Here is a 20,397-nt window from a genome sequence, read left to right on the forward strand (position 1 = left end):
CACAATTATTTTAGAGTGATCATAAACTGGCAAAAAAAAAATATTTTTCGTATGTAAACATGCATTGTTTATTCATGAATACAGATGGGCTTCCATAAGTACTTACAATAATTAAAAAAAAGGTGGATACACTGAGCTATATATATTCTGATTTGGCACTTGGGTAGTAGTCCGCATTGAAGGAATTGCCAGTCTACTCACTTGCACCATAGCAACCAGCGTGCATGCCTATAGTGCAATCAAACCGTGTATGTGAGCGTATGCAAGAAAACTTGATGGTTGTGCGCCTGTTAGTAAAACCAAATGAGTCAAAACCTTGCAGTAATGCATGCTGTTACATGTTGTTACTTTACAAAATGTTGGCGGTGTCACCAGTGATGGAAGTGGTGTGCCAATTGCACCAAACTCTGCTGTGAAGGAAATGCTGCTAAGTGCTGTGCCAAAGTGTTGTGTATCACATCTATTGTGCCATGCCTGCGCCGACATCCACCTGAAAAAGAAAAAAAAAACATTCAGTTTTGTCGGCGCTTAAGTATATGACCATATCTCAGGCAGATGCGGGGCCCCCCTTCCTTTCTGGATCCACCAGTGTCAATGGAAAATGCAGCTGTGCTGTGGTGAAGTCAGAAGAACAGTGGGTGCAAAAAAAAAAAGAAGGATCAGCGCCAGACATATTGCAACAGCACCGATACTTCGGCTAGTTGGCTGAAATGCACTTTTTTGCCTTTATTGATGGCCTATTTGCCACTGTGTGAAATTTCGTGGCACATAGTTTCTGGCTATTACAAGTGAAATAAAATTGCAGTCACTTTGAGATCCATGGTATCTGCACGCCTTTGATTAGTGTTTTACATCTGCTGAGTGTAGTTAATTTAAGACATAATTATTTTATATATTTATGGTGATGCACAACTGTGAGGGCACTGCTGCTTAATGTGCCTGTGCGTATGGCACATTTTATTATGCCTAGGTAGCCTGGAAAAGAACTGTGAAAATGAGACAAGGAGGTAGATACGGATGCACAAGCTACACAACACAGATGCTATTTCATCTGTGATCTATACCTGTGAGGACAGCAACAAAGATAACGTCCTTAAATTGGGTGGCTGTACGTATGAACTTGTTGGACATAAGTTAAGCAGAGGAAACGTTTGAACAGAGGAAGTGTATAGCAGATGAAAGGGATAATGGAGCCAATGACACCTTGGGAGGAATGAATTCTTTATTGGAATACAGAAGGATTAACTGTGCATTGGGGTAAATCTGCATTTATCTAAATTTTTTTTGTATCATAATACTAAAATGAAATATAGCATGTTGAAGAAAAAGAGTTGCATCTTAGAATAATACATAATGATAACAATTTTTCAGAAAGTATGAACTTATGCAGTGTCTTCTTTTGCTTAAGTGCCATGTAGAGCTTCCTCTTTACACCAGAGCAGTTAGTTACTGCTGCAAAGCATTGTTTTCTTGCTTGAAACAGCAAGTTTTTCATCTCCAAGAGCATATATTTTTGCTTGGAAGTGCAATATTTTTCTGCTCCAGAAACTGTTACAAAAGTCCGAGTGCCACTTCCGTCACTGTGTCACACTTACCACTAGTATGCACCGACTTGAACACTGCACTTTTCACATTTGTGTTTAGTTGCGCAGTTGCGTTAGGAGCCAAAAAAGGAAAGTGCCCTCTTTAATGCTGAATTTTTCATTTCGGTCATGTTATTCACTCCAGGGCTACAAATTACTTCCATGAAAAGCATTCTTCTAAGCCATAAGCTTGGTCTTTTAAAGACATCTACTGCTGTGATGCCAAGTGGCACTGGCTATTATGCTAAATTCTAGGTCATACACACACGCATACCCAGTGTAATGAGGAAACAGCTGCCATGCTCGTTCATTCAGTGGAGAAACTCTCATCATGCCAAAATGTTTAGGTAAATTCCACCAATGGCTTGCTGTCCTTTCTTCTGTTCTCATTGCCTTTCTGTTTATCGCAAATTTTGGCAATAATGAAGAACTAGTGCTCCCCTATGAAGGAAATACGTCTGCTCCTGCTTCTTTCCATGCGGCACCTTTGTGATTTTCAAGGGGGAATGATGAAGCACTGAACAAAGGTGCACCTCGTCTCATTTGCTACATGAAATCGACATCATACTTCACATATTGCATATTTAATTCCTTTGTGAAGTAGCCTGGTTAGACTGACTAAGTTGGGGACCTAGTTAATGTAGTTGCTGGCTATTAATTGGAACAGGTGCTTGTTTGTGTGCTAGTGATTGTCTGTGGGAATTTTATGAAATTTTCTCTTTCTTCTTTTACAACATCTTATAAACAGTGCTCACCACTTAAAGTGATGCAGTCATTGGTTATTCTTGCTTGCACGCCCGCTGCCTCTGCTTTTTTCCTTTCACGCAGCCTCAAGAAATGGTTTTCTCGGCACTTTACAAGGTTCCTCTCAATAGTCTTGCACTGTCTTTCAGCAAAACAGTGTAATGTTACATGGCCGTCACATGAAAGATGAGCACGACACTGGGCTGTGCGCTGTCTTTGTTTGCAACGTTTGTACTATAGCACCTGACCCTTCTGTATTAAACAAAAGGCATTAGACAGCTCACCCCTGTCCCCCAGCACTGTTTTTTATGTGCCTGCCTGCCTCTCACGGTGCACATTCTTCTCTCATGTGGCTGCTCTTCCCCTCCCTGCTGCTTTCCACACTGCAATGTCATTCCACCGCCTTCCTGGCTTCTGCACCGTTGGCTTGGACTGGGACAGAAGGAGAAACCTGCGTGTACTTGGCAGGTCTTGGACACTTGGCGGGGAGGACACTGCTCTGGGACAGGGAGACTCTCATCTGGCTGCCCTTGCTGAAACGCCAGTCACCTCAGAGGCACCATCTGAGAGCCCGCTTGTCAAGGTGAGTGACATTTAGAATGCGACAGGATATGGTAGAACTTTCAGAAGGAAAACCCAAGGTTCCAGCCACGCTTTCATTCTCTTTAACTCAGTGTGAACAGCAGCTGTCAGCCTTTGACTTCTCAGTGCGTTCAGATAATGCAACTTTATCTTGGAAGAACTCTTTGGTACTTCAGCAAGAGAACTCCAGTGCCACTGGAAGAGCTCCTGGAAACTCACAGACAGTGCTAGGAGACTCAACACATAGTGGTTGATTTGATTCCAGGTCAGATATTTATTTTACACAACTTCATGCCATGACTGAAATAAAGTTGGACTTGAGCAGCCCATTTTTTTGACCAATACTGCTATTTGCAGTAAATTCTCATCTGTACCTTAAACTTCGTAGTTATAGTGGTGCCTATGGTCAAGAGAAGTGGTTAAATAAGGAAGTCTGCAGATGAATAGGGTTCGTCACCAGCTCTTTAATCCTTTAGATAATATTTGCAAGGTTACTGATAATCTGGCGGCCAGGTAGGCTAGAAGAACTGGGGCTCCGCATTTCAGGGGTAGCATGTGCGACATCTGGTATGAATTTTAAACAGAAAAACAGCGAATTGTGTGAGTTTTTCATGCTCTCTGATGATGATATATAAGGTTTTATGGCTCTCTCTCTTAAGTTGTGCTGTGCAATAAAAAAAAAAGAACAAATTATTGGGGTGTTAACAGCCAAATAGAAAATTTTATTGCCAGCTTTGCATCTGTGTCATCATCAGAGTCCCTTTTCTGGCAGGAACAGCAAGAGGAAGATTACGCCGCTGGCCCAACTCCACATGTCTCCAGCAGCCGTTCCTCGGATGTTGTCACTCCACCTCGGTCTATGCCACGACCAGCCCCAGTGCATCGCTTCTCAACCGGGGGCTCACCAGCCAACCTGGCTCGCACCCTGGAGCAGTCGAAGGAGTTCATTAATTCCACCTTGAGCCCCCTGAGAGATGCCTGGCAGCAGATAGACCTGTCAGGGGCAGCTGCCTCCATCTCCTCTACACTTGGGCTCAAGACTCGCAAGTTCTCCTTGGGCTCAAAGATGGCATCTGTAACGAGAAGCTCCACCTTCCACTCCAACCACAAATCTAGTTCAGCGAGGTCATCACCTGCCAGGTCATCATCGCAGATGGAATCCCTTGTGGAACAGGTCAGTCATAAGATTATGTAGTAATTTCCAGGAGGCTAACAAATATGCATGAGCACCACTCCAGTGTGGGCGTGCAAGGGTGGCATTCTCAGTCAATGAAGCTTGGGGATACAGTCACTTTTGTGAGATTTCACATGTAGCAACAGGCACGTTGGTGTCTGTGAGTCACAGTGTGCCTGGCAATCTGTAAGGACAGCATGCTTGGCACTGTGCCAGGAATGCGGCCACCCGTAGGTGCTGGTGTGCTGGGTGCTACTCAAAAGGAATCATAATCCCAAAGGTGATTGACCAAAAATGCCACCCTACCTTACACTGGTTGAAACAGTATGGGTGGCAGCATCATTATTTGAATAAGATGGAAAAGGTTCACTTCACTAAGAGTAGTCGACAACATTCTTGACTAATCAGCATTTTGCACCAGTGTTCTTTTGAAAAATGTTGGAATGCTGCAACTTGTCCCCATGCTGCAGGATGCACCGCCTGCATCACCAAGCCCCACACCCACCATGCCACTGGAGTCCACTGTGGTGGTTGACGGTCCTGCTGTGTCTAATCCACGTGGCTTGTCACGATCGTCTACTTTGCCTTACTCACCAGGCCGTCGCTACTCGCCCCAGTGCCTACCATCATCTCGAGAGGCTCCTCCCTTGGCGAGTGGTCAATCACCGCAGTCATCTACTTTTGGCCTATCACGATTGTCGAGTCGTCATTCAGAGTATCTGGTTGATAGTCTGCGCCTTGCTGCCAACTCCATGGCCTCCAAGTTTACCGAGATAAAGCAGTCGCTTTCGGCCTCAAACACTCCCACAAGAGGTTAGCTTTGCTTCCTTAGTATACTGTAAAATTTGTGTTTTCTTGTCTCATGTAGCTATTGTGCAAAGATTTCCAATGTGATTTTGGCATCTTGCTGGTTTGCCTTTGACTAGTATGTTTCATAGGCTGCTGAAGGAAAATATAGTCGTTCTGTAACAGCTTCTGCAAGGCTAAGTTCCATTTGCTCTGCTGTTTCTTTTATGTCAATATTTCTTCTATTATTAGCTTGCCCAGCAAGGCACTGGGGAAAAGAAGAATATTTAGCTGAGTGGCACAAATGTCTAGGTTGCACAGTGTTTCCTTCAAAACAGATGACCACCATTTGTGCCTCTATTGGGGAACAAACATCAATATACCATTGCACTGTGAACTTGTGGTGAAGTGTTAGTGAAACGGAGATCTCAGGGCCATATTCTTTGTGGGTCAACTTTTGACAATGTCCTCTTCATCGCATGCCAAACAGCTGCATCTGCAGCAGCAGATATGACATAGTGCTGGTCGACACGCCCATCCCTTTCAGTGCTTTATTTTAACACTGCGTTGTTGTCAAGTGCATTGGCCAGATAACTTAGATAGTAGAAATGCACTGACATTACTTGATTGTGTTGCCACATCAAAATGTCATACCCAGAGCTACGTCACTGAATAGTGAGCGTGACTAAATGTGATGATTCACAGTGTATGGCCCCACCTTTGAATTTGTGCTATCACATGTTTGTTTTTATATTCTCAGTAGTTCTACTAAAACATCCTCAAAGGTCTTCTCTTTTTACTTTTTAAAATTTTTAGCTGTTTGGTTAGGAAGTTTCAGTGTTTGGATCTTGGATTTGTGACATGTGTTCAGTTCTCAACTTTGGCTCTCTGGCTGTGTTTTGGAAAGAAGTTGAAGGGAGTTCATTCTTGCAGGCTCATCATATTCTTTGCCTCGTGGCTATGAGCACCTGCTGTTGGAAGATGATGACCAAGAGAGCTCGCTGTCACTCGAATCCAGCCGTCGTGCAAGCATGGATCTTTTGATGGGGCATGGTGGAGAAGAGAACTTCGAAGAGCTTGCGCCCGAAGAAAGCTTGCTTATGACAGACACTGCAATAGGTGGGTGCCACTTTCGGCTGGAGAAGCCTTTTCATCAACAGTTGCTAGCTCTTGTCTTGTTTTGCAGAACAGTTGGAAGCTGCTTGTATGAGTATGTAAAGGGGGAACGTGCAATGAATTGGTGGCGCCGCAGTGCAGGAGCAAGCGAACGCGTCTTGCATGCTCGGTGCAGCTGCAGACCCATGAGTCGAGCCATGTCAGGTTGTTAGTGGAGCTTTGCAATCTTGCGTATGAATTGCTGCATCGTAAACTGTGCTAACAGCTGCAAGAGCTGCCCACCTGGAACAAAGTTTTTCAGTTTACCGGCGCGACCATGTTTCAGAGACCAGCAGGAATGCTAGATTCGCCGTGTATGCTGTGTGAAGTAAGTGATCACGGACATCTACAAACAGCATGCTGTCGCTAGTTCACTGTGAACTTATGCTGCATGCAAGTTAATCAATATTTTTACAGTGCAGATGGAACCGTATGGCGGCCGGCAAAGTGGTCACGAGTCTGCAGAAAACCATAGATGAATCCAGCTTCTCCCTCGTACACTCCTGCTGTTTTTCCGCTGACCTACTGCAAAACTGCACATGTGTTGTTATGCATAGACCAATGACTACATATCAGTACCCTAGCGCAAACTGACAAATTGACAGTTACACAAAAACAGGTATCAGTAAGTTGGCCACAATTCAGGAAAAAAATATGCTACACGTTACATATCAGCAGACTGCACAGTTCATAAACACGAACAGTACTATAGGAGCCCCAGAAGTGTGGCACAATGCGTCAGCGACTGCACAAATTTTAGCATTTACACCATTACTACTGCTTTGGCCCCTTGACAGCTCTGCGCGTGCAAGCGAAGTCACTCCACGCTTGTGTTGCGCTAAGTGACGGCTTAGATACCACATGCAAAGCTGGCACGTAACGTTAACGTAATGGTAGCTGTGTGCTAAAAAATCATAATGTTACGGTTTCAGCTGCTACACAGCCAGACGCGTGTCAAATCCGTTGGGCAGGTACAGATGATGCTTAACGGGGCCAGGCCGAGACCGAAACAGAAAATCGGAAACAGCATGCTTCACCTCTGTCACTCAAGCACTCACGCCGGCCGAGCAACGTCCACAAACAAAACTAAACTACAGCACAGTCACTCAACTTCTTCAGCATCAATAATCGCAAAACCGTTCGGAGATCATACGTTTTACTTGCACCTATCGCACTCAGATGTCAGATACTTTTAAGATCACGCTTCACCACATGTTGGACGCAAGTGTAATCATTTACTCAGTAATAAGCAGGAAAAATAAAAATGCATGCTAACCTCGATTGTGACGGCATATGCCTCCAGGTTTACATTGGCCTGTTGCACGCATCGCCCTTTCAAAACACTCAGTCGCATGTCCGCACTTTCTTCTGTCACGTCAAAAACATGATTGCTTCGGTATAATTTATGTCCCTTCTCTTTGTTTGAGTCCCTAAATAATACTACACTGTTAACTTTCTTGAAACCTATTCGTTTTATCACACCTGTTGCCATGGTGCACACGCACTTGCATGCAATGCTGGTGTAGCAGACAGAGAGACGGCAGTTTGTAGCATGCGGGTGGGAACTGAAGTGGCCATTTGTGGCGCTGGCTCACTGAATTGTTATGCCACCTGTAGGTGTTGCACGGTCCCCATATGCAGACCAAGTTCACTCACAGTGATATTTGTGTAGTAATATTTATATTTGGGCATGTGTCTTTTGAGTAAACAGGTTGTTTTTGCTGCACTATTGTCTAAGTACAAGCGCTTCTACAATGAAATTACCTGTATAACGAACAATTTTGGAGGCCCCAAGCACTTAATTATAAAGGCATTCAACTATGTTTTGTGAACTTCCAGTATAATGTTACATACTGCGAAAGCTGGTCATTTTTACAATCTCTTTGTTGTTTGACGAGAAGTGACCATGCATTGCCCTGTTTTATGAACTCTTTGAAGGTTTTTGCCGTACATGTACGGCAGTGGTTTTCTGTCCCGCAAGGTCTTTGCCGTACAGGTACGGTTTCGACCCTCCATTTGAAATTTCCCGCCATAATGATGCGGGCTCACTGGGAGGTGCTGCCATCTCTTAAGACTTACAAGAAGCATTTGAAATTTGTGCTACCTTTTTGGGGAGATAAACAGAACCGATTTCTAGCTTCAGCGCGTCACGCAGACTGCGGCAACACCCCTTTTGCGGTTTCGGTTTCGCCGCGTGATCGCAACGGAGGCGCGTGAAATGTCATTTTTCTCTTTGTCGGCACTCTCTTGCAGGGCGTTGGAAGTTGATTTCTATCTTGATTGGCGCTGCTCTGCTTAGCTTGTTTATCACCGCCGCTCGCGAGGTATTCTCGCTCTCAGCGGCAACAAGCTTTCACGGTTTTGGTTCCGTCACATCATCGCAACGGAGACGCGCAAAACGTGATTTTTCTCTTTGTCGGTGCGCTCTCGCAGGGGCGGCGGAAGTTGATTTCTATCTTGATTGGCGCTGCTCTTAGCTTGTTTATCACCACCGGTCATGAGGTATACTCGCTCCCTGCGGCAATGCGCTTAAGCGAGAGGGTGCTTCAGACCTCTGCCCAAGGCAGCCATACGCAGGGAAGATATCATGTATGCGCCAACATAACTCGTCGCTCCAAGAGGAGAACAGACACACATTTTAGGTGTGCAGACTACGATAAGGCACTGTGCGTAGACCTGTGTTTCAAGGAGTACCACACTCTGAAATACTATTGAACATTTTGCAGTTCTGAGTGATGCCGACACCAAAATACTGTTCCTAATTTTTTTTACTATTTATTCCTGACTTTATACATTTTGTACATTCAAGATCCGAAATAAAGTAATTTAACCACCTGGGAAAGTTTTTTCAAAATAATTCGACCCTCAAAGGGTTAAATAAATATAGGTACTTATCTTGGAAGACTTGACTCAGCTCAAAATATCTGTGCCTCTTTGAGTCACACATAGTAATTAACATTTGTTGACTCTGTCTATGGACAAGCTGTAATGATATTACCTTTGAGTGCAACCTATAGGAGTTACAGATGTCTCATCAGTTATTAAAGGTGCATTTCAGTTCGGAGCATAGGCTGCTACTTTGACATCTTTGTGAGACAGTTGCACATTGAGTTGAGTCCTGTTCCAATTCATATTTAGAAAAGAAAGTCTGTGAAAATTTGGGCTGCTTTGCTGTCCACTGAGCAGGCTATACAGACAGGTGATGCAAAGGGGCACCTGGGGGATGGAGTGGAGTCAAGCAAGCACCGCTAAGCTAGATTCACAATTACATTCAAAGCTCATGATGTAGCCTAGTTGTCAATCTTTAGCATTAGTGCCATTCAGGCAAGACTCACCACTATTGGGAAAGCACATTTTTCAAAAAGTAATGTGCACTACTAGCCAAGCTGTAGGCGTTGGCCAGTCATTTCTTATGACATCGATTAAGCAGTAGCACACTTTAAGAGGTGATACACATAAGAGACTTTTCAATGCTACAAGTATTTGGAAAAGTTACTCACAACCTCTTGGTTTACCTTAGCATAAAAATAAATTGCGGCAGAAACCTCACAATGACTGCCGACAGTAATGCGTTAGCATTGAATCAATATGGCGACAAAACATATTGCCACCAACAACACGAGTTATGTATGTGGCGTTTACTGCAGCGGAACTCCTCTTCTGCGTTTCCCTAACAACACTCGAAACCATCTAGTGCTGTCACCGCAAAGCCTGTATTGTGGCCTCCGAATTGCATGGTGCCACGGTGCATGCGAATGCTGAGAAACATGTCATGCGGCAACTGAGTTACTCTCTCACTCTTCTTTCTGGACATGCTGCGCCATCTAGTGGCACTACCAAGAAGTCCACATGTGGCCTCCAAGACAAAAAGTGTGGCGGGCCGGTGACTGCGAATGCCAAGAATTGTTCCCTCACTTCCCGCACACCCAGTGCCACATGCTCAGTGACCCAACTTGGCGAGAGGTTCATTGAAGAGTGACACACACGCAGTGCATTTATGGTGCAGCTCGATAAAGCGTTGGCGTGAAAGGCATTCATTGAAAGCATCACATACCCAGTGCATCTGTGGCACAACCTACTAATGCATCGGGTTGCTGTCCTTGAGGAACTCTTGTGGCGTCGGCTTCCTTCTGCTCAGCACTAAAGAAATTTAAGGGATCTTTTTCATCATTGTAGAGTGGCACATTCTCTTTGGCTCATACCTTGTTACCAAAGTTGGCGTCAAAGACGTTCATTGAACAGCAGCGCACACCTACTGGCACATGCCCTGTGATTGAAGTCGTCATCAAAGAGGCTAATTGAAAACCAGCATAGACCGAGTGGTACATACACAGTGCTCCAAGTTGGCCTCGGAGAGTTGCCTGCTGAGCCCCGCATCTACAGTGTCGCCGTGAAAAAGGCTCGTTCAAGAGTGGCACATATGTATACATTGGCACGTACACAGTGACCCAACTTGGTCAAATGGTATGTTTCGAACCCTGTTACTTCAGCACAGCAGCCCGATGCGTTAAACATTCAACCATGGACTACCCAGTGACCCGTGTGGGCGGGAAAACAGTTACATATAAACATACAAGCATAGATAGATAGATAGACAGGTGGACAAACGGACGGACAGACAGACAGACAGACAGACAGACACACCGGAGAGAGTGTGAAGTATCCAAAGAATGCAAATGCATTGAAATAAATTGATGCCGGGAAATTAACAGTGTAAAGGTACGCTTACATTCTATTGTACAGAAAAGAAGCTCTTTGCTTATATGTCAAGCTAGAGACAGATTTGCTAGCTGGAATGAATTGGAACACACCCTATGTATTCTACCATTACAACAGGTGGTGCCCCTGGTGCTGGCTCTTCACTGCTACGTCCCATGGAACCTGCTGAGGCGGTTGTACCGACTGTAACCGGTGGCAGTACCAGCCGTGTGGCACTAGAAGTGTCCATTACTTCTTGCTCCCAGTGCAACACGTGTAGATCCCTTCTGTACGACGAGGAGATTATGGACGGCTGGACAGCAGATGACTCAAACCTCAACACTAGGTAAGTGTTGTTGAATATCCTCTGTTAGCCATCACAGTGGCTCAGTGGTTATGGCATTCTGCTGTTGAGCACAAGAACATGGGATTAATTTCCAGCCACAGTAGCCGGGCTCCGATTGGGACGAATGCAATAACGCTTGTGTACTTAGATTTATTTGAACATTAAAGAACCTGACATGGCCGAAATTAGTCTGGTGCCCTCCACTATGGTGTCTCCTATAGCCTATGTGTTGCTTTGAGATGTTAAACACCACAAATTGATCAATATCTTCTGTTGGATATTAATTTTACCACGAAGTCCTAACACCTTTCAGTCTAAAATTTACTTCTTACAACTATTTTGTTTAAGTCTTTTGATTTTGTGACCATGTCTTGCTCAAAGTACCACTTGGCTGTTTGGTTGAACAGTAATTCGGTGCATAATCACTGGTGCTTTGCAATTACTGTAGAATCAAATCAATCTGAACTCCAAGGGTACGGAAAGTTTATTTGAATAAAATGAAGTTCAAACTAAGAAGAACCCCTTTAAATATAACACCTGGTCAGTTGTGCAGTACAGCGAATGAAACCAAAACCGTCACTGGGCACGCATTGAAGTCTTCACTTTCCTCCATCAGTGAGCAACAACATGTGCCAGAAGAAGCATAGATAAAGTCCCAAGTGCGATGAGATCCCACCTCTTGCACTGTTTGCAGTGGATGTGTGGAAAAACGTATGAGGGTGAGCTGAGAAGGATGGTGGCTTGATGTGCGCTGGCCAATTTTGCGAAGGCATGCTTTTGCAGCGCTCGTCTGAAATGCGTCGGGTCGTTTTAAGGCAATCGAAAACACTGAGGCACATTTTCGACCACTAACGCTCGAAAAAGGACGCCACTATACGGCTACAACCATGAATATTGTGTCAAAGAAGTAAGCAGCACGGGCATTGCAGTGAAGTGCCTAAATTAAATAACCATGATCAAAACATGATCTCATTATGAAGCGCGCCATAGTGGTGACTCGGGAATGATATGGACCACCTGGGGTTCTTTAACGTGCGCCCATATCCAAGTACACAAGTGTATTTTGCATTTCGCCCCCATTGAAATGCGGCTGCCGTGACCGTGACTTGATCCTGCGACCTCGTGCTTAGCAGCCCAACACCATAGCCACTAAGCAACCACTACTGGTTGCGAAGTGTTTGTCACAACAGAGCGAACATGCTTACGAAGTCGAACTCAAAGTAAGTTAACAAATAATAATTTATTCCACTTAAGTGAGCCAACATGGCTGTAGATGTTTTTCAACTGCCATTTGTAGCTTCGTTACTTGGAGCATGCTTTACACCTCACAAATTTAGAGGTTTTGGTGAGTTGGCAGGTAAGTGCTTTTTTCTCCGTTGACAAAGTGCCTTGACCATATTCTGGTGTTGTCGTTCGGGCTCCAATGTGAGAGGTCATCAATGTTGATACATAATAGAGAGCAATCATCTGAGACTAAACAACGCGAAGACTGAACAAATGTGTGCTAGAGCGCACAAGAGAAATGCTAATTTGCGAATACTCGTCTTGTGTTGCAGTGCACTCCAGCCTTAGTTCTGTTGTTCTAAGCATGAGAAAACATCGGCCTGAATGAGCCCGATTCCAGCAGTCGCGTGTTGATCCTGACGCAGAAACGAGTTGGCTTATTAATGCACAGTAAAAGGCACAGCACATACAAAGCTTCAGCACGGAGCTCTTACGAAGCTAGATTTGACACACAAGAACCACTGCGCTTTTGTTCTGGAGCAACACATGCTAAACAACTATCTAAAGTTCACACGTTTTCATGCTTTATTATGCGTTTCTTCGGATGCTGCCTGCTTGTTTTCTTTTTTTTTTTGCGTTTACGACTTCGTTTGTTTAATAGAAATTCGCAAGCACAACACTTACTTGACACGCCCAACCGCGACGATCCACTTCAGCCACCAGGTTGCTTCCCGCAGTTTTGAAGGGAAGCGGTTCAATTTGATGCCGACATCCCCTTCGTGGTTGTGACAATCCTTAACGCAGCAGTATCTGCGCTTGTCCTTTTTGTTCACACTTCTCATGTAGGAGCTGCCGAGAGGCCATGGTGAGTGCATTAAAAAATTGGCAAAGGCAGCTTTCAGGCAGGCCTGAGCACAGTATGGGCAATGGTGAAGTGGCGGCAAGGGCCTACTCGCAGGTGCTCACCACTGCTGCTAGGCGGCACGACATATACAGCCAAACTGCATTGCGGAGTGCCTATCAGCGGATTTGCCTGCGAGAGCACGAGTTCAAGGCGGCGAGATAATCATAATGGCGGTGGTTTTGATTAATGCCATATCGGACCTTCAGTCACAGCAAAAAGTCAGGAAAATCTGACAGTGAAGGGTCCTTGCTCCCGAAATTTCAGACGTTCTTGTACCCCACGTTCTTGCCACGAAGCTGTCTGAATTATTGGAGATGTCTGCAAAATCGGTCGTCTGGAAAAATCGGCCGTTGACTTAAAATTATCCTTCTAGTAAGTTGCACAATGATGCCATATTTCAAAGCGTTTTCACTTGATTGACATTTGATTCGAGACAGAATTCCCAGCAGAATTGCATTGGTTTTAATACATTACCGAATTATATGTATACTTGATGTTAGAAAAAGTAGTTACACCAAGAGTATATGACTTTTGGCTAAACCACTGCATTGTTTTTACTCACACAGAGATTTCACACAGAGAGGGAATTTCATTGGATTAATTTTTAATAGCACTTTTGGGTGCATTGCTTTCTTGTTTCATCCAGAATAGATAAGAATACGCAGTCATCTGTGGTGAGGCCAGACAAAATGTCAAAAGACTTGGTACAATGGAACAGGGGCAGTGTCTATCATTGTATAATGGCAGAACCATAACGTATGGGTGTAACAAAGTACATGCCTTGTTTCGGTACTACAGTGACAGAAAACACTGAGGTCCCACAAATTGAGTACTTTTGCATTACGTCAGTATAATGCAATTTATGAGCATAATCAATGTAATGTATAAATGTGACCAACAGTAACACAAAAAGTTAAATGATCAATTTCAGTGACTTTGTTATTTTCATTGATAATAATTTCTCAGTGCTACTTGTCACTACAGGTGAACATTGATATAAGAATATTGCTAGATTGCCAATACCCCTTTTGTGATGCATTGTGGCACCATGTGCGGTGGCCACGAGAAACAGTTTGGCAGGCACTGCTGCGCGCCGCAACAGCTGCCCCATGCGAGACTCGTGACAAAACAAGCTGTGTCTGAGGCAAGACCGAAGCAACTTGTACGCACCATCATATTTTGTCATCGTCAGCTAGCCATGGAACCCACTGGTGAATGCTTTGTACCCGGAGTTTTCTTCAGTGTGACGAACGGCTGCAAGAAGTGCTTTTGCAACGATTTACATGCTCCTCCTTGACCTAAAACTGCTGCACCTGTGGCATAAAGTGAATAAGTAATAAAACAGTATGAGTACACACAAAAACGCATGACTCGAATAGGGCATGAGGTCTAGTTCTTACGGCAAATGTCACATTTCACCACTGCATGTCTTGCTTTATGGTGTGCCATAGTGCCAGGCCTACATGCATACAGAGGCAGTGGGGAGGCCAACAGAATTCCAATTTGCATGTGTTATTTACCTTCATAAAGTGTGTATATCTACAAAAATGCCAGAAAATAGTCCGAATGCCCAGAATAGGTGATACCTCCTGTTTGTGGGGCTCCTGTCCTCCTCTTAGAATGCGCCGCAGTATGAACATAGCGGTTGACCGCATTCTGTATTTTTATTTTTGAACTGGTGCGCGTACACAAACAGCGCCGGTGGGGCCCCTGAAATGTGTCAATTACACAATAAGATGCGCCACTCTACTCCAGAAGACGCTGCTTGGAAAAATGAGACTTAGTACATACCGTACTACATCACGATTTGCTAAATGAAAAGTGGATTGGCATCATTACTATATCGAAATTTTGTTATATTGATATTCATCCTTTTATGCAAATAAGTGCAATCGCCGATAGATTTTTCTTACATGGAAAGGACTGCAGAATTTTACGGATTATCGGACAATAAAAGCAAATTTGAATGACGAAAAGAATTCACTTTGTTGAATTTGAGAGCTGGCAACGAAAGATCTGGTTTCATGCCATGTTGACGATATCTTCACATCAGTGGTACGAAGCAAAAAGCAAAGATAGCCATGCTTTCACATCCACTGTGCCCCTGCGGCTGATAGTGTCACCCACAGTGGGACGACACTATCATGAAGAGTGGCAGTGAGGAGTGAATGCATTGCCTGCCTCTTGCTTCAACGCATCTCCAAAACTCAAGATTACGTACCTCCAGTACTAAAGATGTTAGAAGACAACACACATGATGCCATGTCATCTCAGCATGCCCGCTTTTGGAACAAGTGGCAGATTACTTCTAAAACGGCACTGGAGCTGTGTATGAGCTCAGTCATGCACAGCTACAGCCACACTAGAAAAGGACACTGCAATGAGGGCGAGAAGGAGGGAGTGGGGCACCAATAGTATGACAATAGTGTGTTAGAGTTAAAATAGGAGCATGTTCTGATGAGGACTTGCATGTCGTAAGCCGTTTTCTTTTTTATGCATGCAATATGATGATAAAATTTAAGATTGCGGTCTAATTTGATTCCCAAGTGTGTGGCGATCCCAAGTATTTGCTTTAATATGATACTGCCCAATTAATACAGCAGGTATACTACTTATGAGATGTTGGCCAGAGCTGAAAACAATGAATTTTTATTTAGAGGGTTTATTTGTACTTTATTTTTATAGCGCCTTCCCTGAATGTTTGCAATGTCAGAGTTCAGTTTAGTTACCAGTGCTGGAATGCTCTAAATACATGTTCTATGTACAAGAAATTATTAAAGGTGAAATATTTTTTTTACATCAGAAATGTTGTTATATTGAAGTTCTTTATATCTAGATTTAACGGTACTACTGCAAGAAGTTGCAGGGAAAAAAGTGTTTGGGGTGGAGGCAGGTACTGCTGTGTATTGATGGGTAAATCAAATATGCAAGCTGCTGGGCAATAAAAAAGAACTCAAAGTAGTCATTCTATAGTTACTGTCTTAGTGACTATCTGCAAATTTTTTTTTCAGGTGCTACTTCTGCAATGGGACGGTAGTTCCGCTTCTTACTGTGAGCATCAAGGTAAGTGCTCAATTTTATTGTGATAGCAATTATTCGGACACTTCAGGCATGTTTGTGCTGCTGCCACCTGGCTGTTATTATCAATAGTATGAGGGCAAATGAGAGTCTTTGCCCCTGTTCTTTATTAGCCAAAATAATGTACGTACAGGTAATTACAAATATACATACTATTCTACGTACTTTACACTATTTTTCCGCATAGTCCCTACACTGGTTTAGACATTTGTACCATTGCAGCAATAAGTTTGAGATGCCCCTGTGGTATATAATTTGTCCGGCTGACTGTGGAACCACTGTTGGACTGCTATCTTGGCTTCATCATTGCATGTGAATCGCTGTCCTGCGAGGAAATTCTTTAGCGGTCCGAAAACGGGGAAATCACTAGGGGCAAGGTTTGGACTGTAGGGAAGGTGGTCCAGTCTCTCCTAGTGAAATGATCGAGCTTGTCAGTGGTTCTGATTGCTTCATGTGTCCTCACATTGTTATGGAGAATAGCCACGTTAAACCAGACTCTCCCAGTTGTTGCCGTCAGTCAGCGACGCATGCGGCGTCCCTGAACACTCATTGTCATGCAAGTCTCCATGGCCTTTTGTGAACACACAACGCCAGCACCTCACACTTCTCAAAGCGAGCCACTTTTCCCCATATGTGGGCTGCATTTCCCTGTAGATTTCGATGAGCGATCGTCCCTTGCTCTACATAAAACAAATCACACTTCATTGCTCGTATGCCATGGATGTGTGAAGCACAACTGCCATTTATAACTGACAGAAGCACTGTGCTGTGGAACTATCGGCAGATAAGGATGGGCCGGTCCAAGAAAGGTACCGCTGAGAATGGATATGTTGACTTCACATTTACAGCCAAAATATGGCAAAAAAAGGGGGAGGGCAAAGACTTTCTGATTCGCCCTTGTACATCGGTGGCACGTGCATATAGGGTGAGAAGGTCTTTGAAAATGCAAAAGACCTGCAGTATGTTTCGTTGTAAAAACAAGTGAAGCGTTTTGCCTTCCATTGCTGGCATAAGCTTTGTGCACGCAAACACTAGCGTCCCTGCTGAGCAGCTATGTGAATACCACACCGTGGTGCTTACAGTGGTCTGAGTGGACAGCAAATTTGAAGTTACAAACACCAACAATTTGTCGTTGAGTCGATTTTGTGCAGCTTTGATGTGTGTTGCCCAAAAAATTGCTAACGGCACCCATCATCCTGCCAGCTTTGTGAGATGCCTGGTTATGTGAGATGCTAGGGTGATGTTATGCAGCATCAGTTACCTCGCGGCAGCGGTTACTTCACGTGCTGGGTTGCACTATTAGAACATTGTTAGAACGCTGGCCAAAGAGCTCAGGGGCACTGATAAACATTGCTATCGCTGTCTATGCTTCGGCGAAACTGCCAATATTTTGTGGTTGAAGATGCATAATATACTGCATTTACACATCTAAGACCCATGTCTATATCATTTATGAAAACTCCACTGGGTGCGAGCCTTACCTGAGCTGGACTTATGGTAACTTTTCAACATTGTTATCTGTACCATGCATGCTACACGGAATGCTTTACCGCTGATGATTTATAATTAATTAGGCAAACATTTATATAACACTCTTCGTCACTTTCACCACCACCATCGATTCCACATTAGGTGGTAATTTAGCTCACCTCATTGAACCCCTCCCAAAGAAGGCCTTCCTCGGTGTTGTCCATACTGTTCAGCTGTTTGTAACAGTGTCAAATGAGGGGTACTGCTGATGCCATGCATTTGAGATCCATACCTGCTGCAGCGTCATTTTGTTCGTGTGAAGGGTCTTCTCATGAATGTACAGGGCCGTCTCTCGCTATAGCAGCAGTGGTTGTGTCACACTTGGAAGTGACTGTGGTACATGTGTTGATTCAAATGTCTGTAGATGAATTCTTATTTCTTATTTTTAAAGAACTTTGGTGTTGGGCGGCTGCATGCCTGACATGTGTAAATGCAGTAGAACCTTGTTATAATGAAGACTCATGTGAAACAAAAATATTTCCCTTATAGCCAATACTTTGTTATATATGTACATGCTCATTATAGTGAGGTTCAGCTGTACGTAGTTAGTGCATTCAAGCGCTCTCCTAGATGTCAGATATTGCACTGGCAATGTCACTGATATTTGTTCTAGCAGTCAGTATTCATATTTGGCTTCAATTGAAATCTATTTGACAGGACTATAGGGTGGAGGACTCCCCAGTAGGTGGCAGTCTGGCACCCTCCATGGAGAGCCTGCCCAGTGCTACTGGCTTGTCCTCTCGTCTCAGCCCCGAGCGCAGTCCACTGGCCAAAGAGCTCAGTCCCGAGGCCACAACAGGGCGTGCTGTCACACCCGACACTAGGGCTGGTGACTTCCATGCCAGCAGGCCAGACAGTATAGACAGTGGCAATGATGGCTTCCTGCTGCTTGAAGAGAGCCCGGATGCAGGTGTGTGTGTTTGTGTGTGGTCAATTTCTTCACATTCATGTTCTGGATGACTTAGGGGCACAGATGGAGTGACCGTGCTTTTGAGAAGGAGGGGGTGTCATCGAGAGCAACGATGTGGTTGGCTCTCTTAATTTAATAGAAATGTATGTTTTTTTCTCTCTGCCATGTAGTACCTGTGTTACAGTCGTACAGAGCAATTAATTTTTATTTTTATTTTCTTTCGATACATGTTAGAAGTGTGCAAACACGAAGGTTCAAATAGACTCACTTAATAGTCTCATCTTTTCTAGGATGTCTTCAATTAATTTTTTATGCATTAATGCACACCATGCTGGAATTATAGCATAATGCTAAAGTAGAGAGCACCACAAGATTTTTTTTCCTTTTTTTTCACATTAAGTACATAATGAAGGTAAAAGATTGTAATGCCTCATATGCCTCTGAGGTGTGAGGCTTTGTACCTACCTTTGACATGTTCCATTTTCACAGTGCCAACATGCTGAAATTAGTACACATAAAAGTTTGGGTAATGGTTCAAGGTCCTTCTTGCCGTCCTTTACATTTGTTTTCATGCAAGATCATTGTTCCCTACTACCTTTAGTATTGCATATTTGTGGTGCAGAGTTTCCTTTATCTTTACATCGATTTGTGCCAAACATTAAGCCATATTTGTGCAACACAGTGCTGGTTTGACCTGCATGCTGGTTTGTGGCTTATTGGGTGTTGAGCTTGAGGTTGCAGGTTTGGTTACTGGCTTTGGAAGTGACTTTCTGGTGGTGGCAGAATGCAGAAGTGTCCCTGTACCTATATTTTGGTGTACGTCAAAGCACCCCAGGTGGTCAGAGTTAATCTGGACCCCCACTACAGTGTCTCTCTCTAGTAGCCTGTGCATTAATCTGGGGCTTTAAGTTTCATGATTTAATTTGATTTGATTGCAGCAGATGGTCCAAGGGTGGGTGACTCATGTCCTGAGTCTCCTCTGGGCAGCCCACCGGGCCAGGCAGGAGCTTCGTACCTGGCTAGTCCAACTAGTCGTGCATTGTCAGCGCCCGTTGACATCCCTTTGGCGGCTGCCAATGAGAGCCTCATGGTGGTGAGCATCGTTGTCTCTGTTGTGGTGGCTCACTGACTGTAGCATTCCACTGCCAAACACAAGGTTACATTGCGATGGATACGGAACATAACAGTGACCAAGCGCAGCCAATGTCCGATTTTTCATACTCTCTAGGGGCCGCGAAAACATAAAGAACATTGCGCAGTCCAAAAAATTAATGCATGCCTCTTGCTGCCCCCAAGGGCTCAACTTGCCACAAGCACATTGGAAATGGCTATGAAAATCTACAAGTACTCTTATTAGGCGTATTAGTGCTCATACTGTGACAGGAGATGGCGGATGCAAGTGTAGTTAAGATTCACATACTGTGTCCTGTGACAGTACCCTCTTTCCACTCTTGGTATGCTTCATCGCAATACATTGCGTATGCTTCACCGCGTAACATTGCATATGCTTCGCCCCATAACATCGCCATATTGTGGCGAAGCTGACTTTTGGGAACCGGCATTATGCAACGTTAGAGCCTTGATGTGCTTTCCGCACCTTGAAGCCGTCGGCAAGGATGACAGTGGCGGAGTCTATATCATTGCTGACAGCTGCGATTTTTTTAAAGCACAGCTCTTAGGCGG

The 20,397-nt window shown here is 44.2% G+C and overlaps 1 protein-coding gene across 8 annotated transcripts in view; it reads left to right on the forward strand.

Moving 5' to 3' along the window:
* Crag (DENN domain-containing protein Crag) overlaps positions 1–20,397 on the forward strand; it is a 104,168-nt gene that overhangs the window by 63,378 nt on the left and 20,393 nt on the right. For 5 of the 8 annotated variants that reach the window (XM_075680592.1, XM_075680590.1, XM_075680598.1 and 2 more), the window contains exons 26-33: positions 2,769–2,910; positions 3,682–4,083; positions 4,554–4,896; positions 5,803–5,988; positions 10,861–11,068; positions 16,208–16,259; positions 18,462–18,714; positions 19,653–19,807. In XM_075680592.1, coding sequence (XP_075536707.1) covers positions 2,769–2,910; positions 3,682–4,083; positions 4,554–4,896; positions 5,803–5,988; positions 10,861–11,068; positions 16,208–16,259; positions 18,462–18,714; positions 19,653–19,807 — 1,741 coding nt within the window. The remainder of the gene's footprint in view (positions 1–2,768; positions 2,911–3,681; positions 4,084–4,553; positions 4,897–5,802; positions 5,989–10,860; positions 11,069–16,207; positions 16,260–18,461; positions 18,715–19,652; positions 19,808–20,397) is intronic. The other 3 variants (XM_075680595.1, XM_075680596.1, XM_075680597.1) reach the window with 3 other exon arrangements.

The sequence above is a fragment of the Dermacentor variabilis genome, chromosome 2 (assembly GCF_050947875.1).
Source record: "Dermacentor variabilis isolate Ectoservices chromosome 2, ASM5094787v1, whole genome shotgun sequence".
Classification (NCBI taxonomy): Eukaryota; Metazoa; Arthropoda; class Arachnida; order Ixodida; family Ixodidae; genus Dermacentor; species Dermacentor variabilis.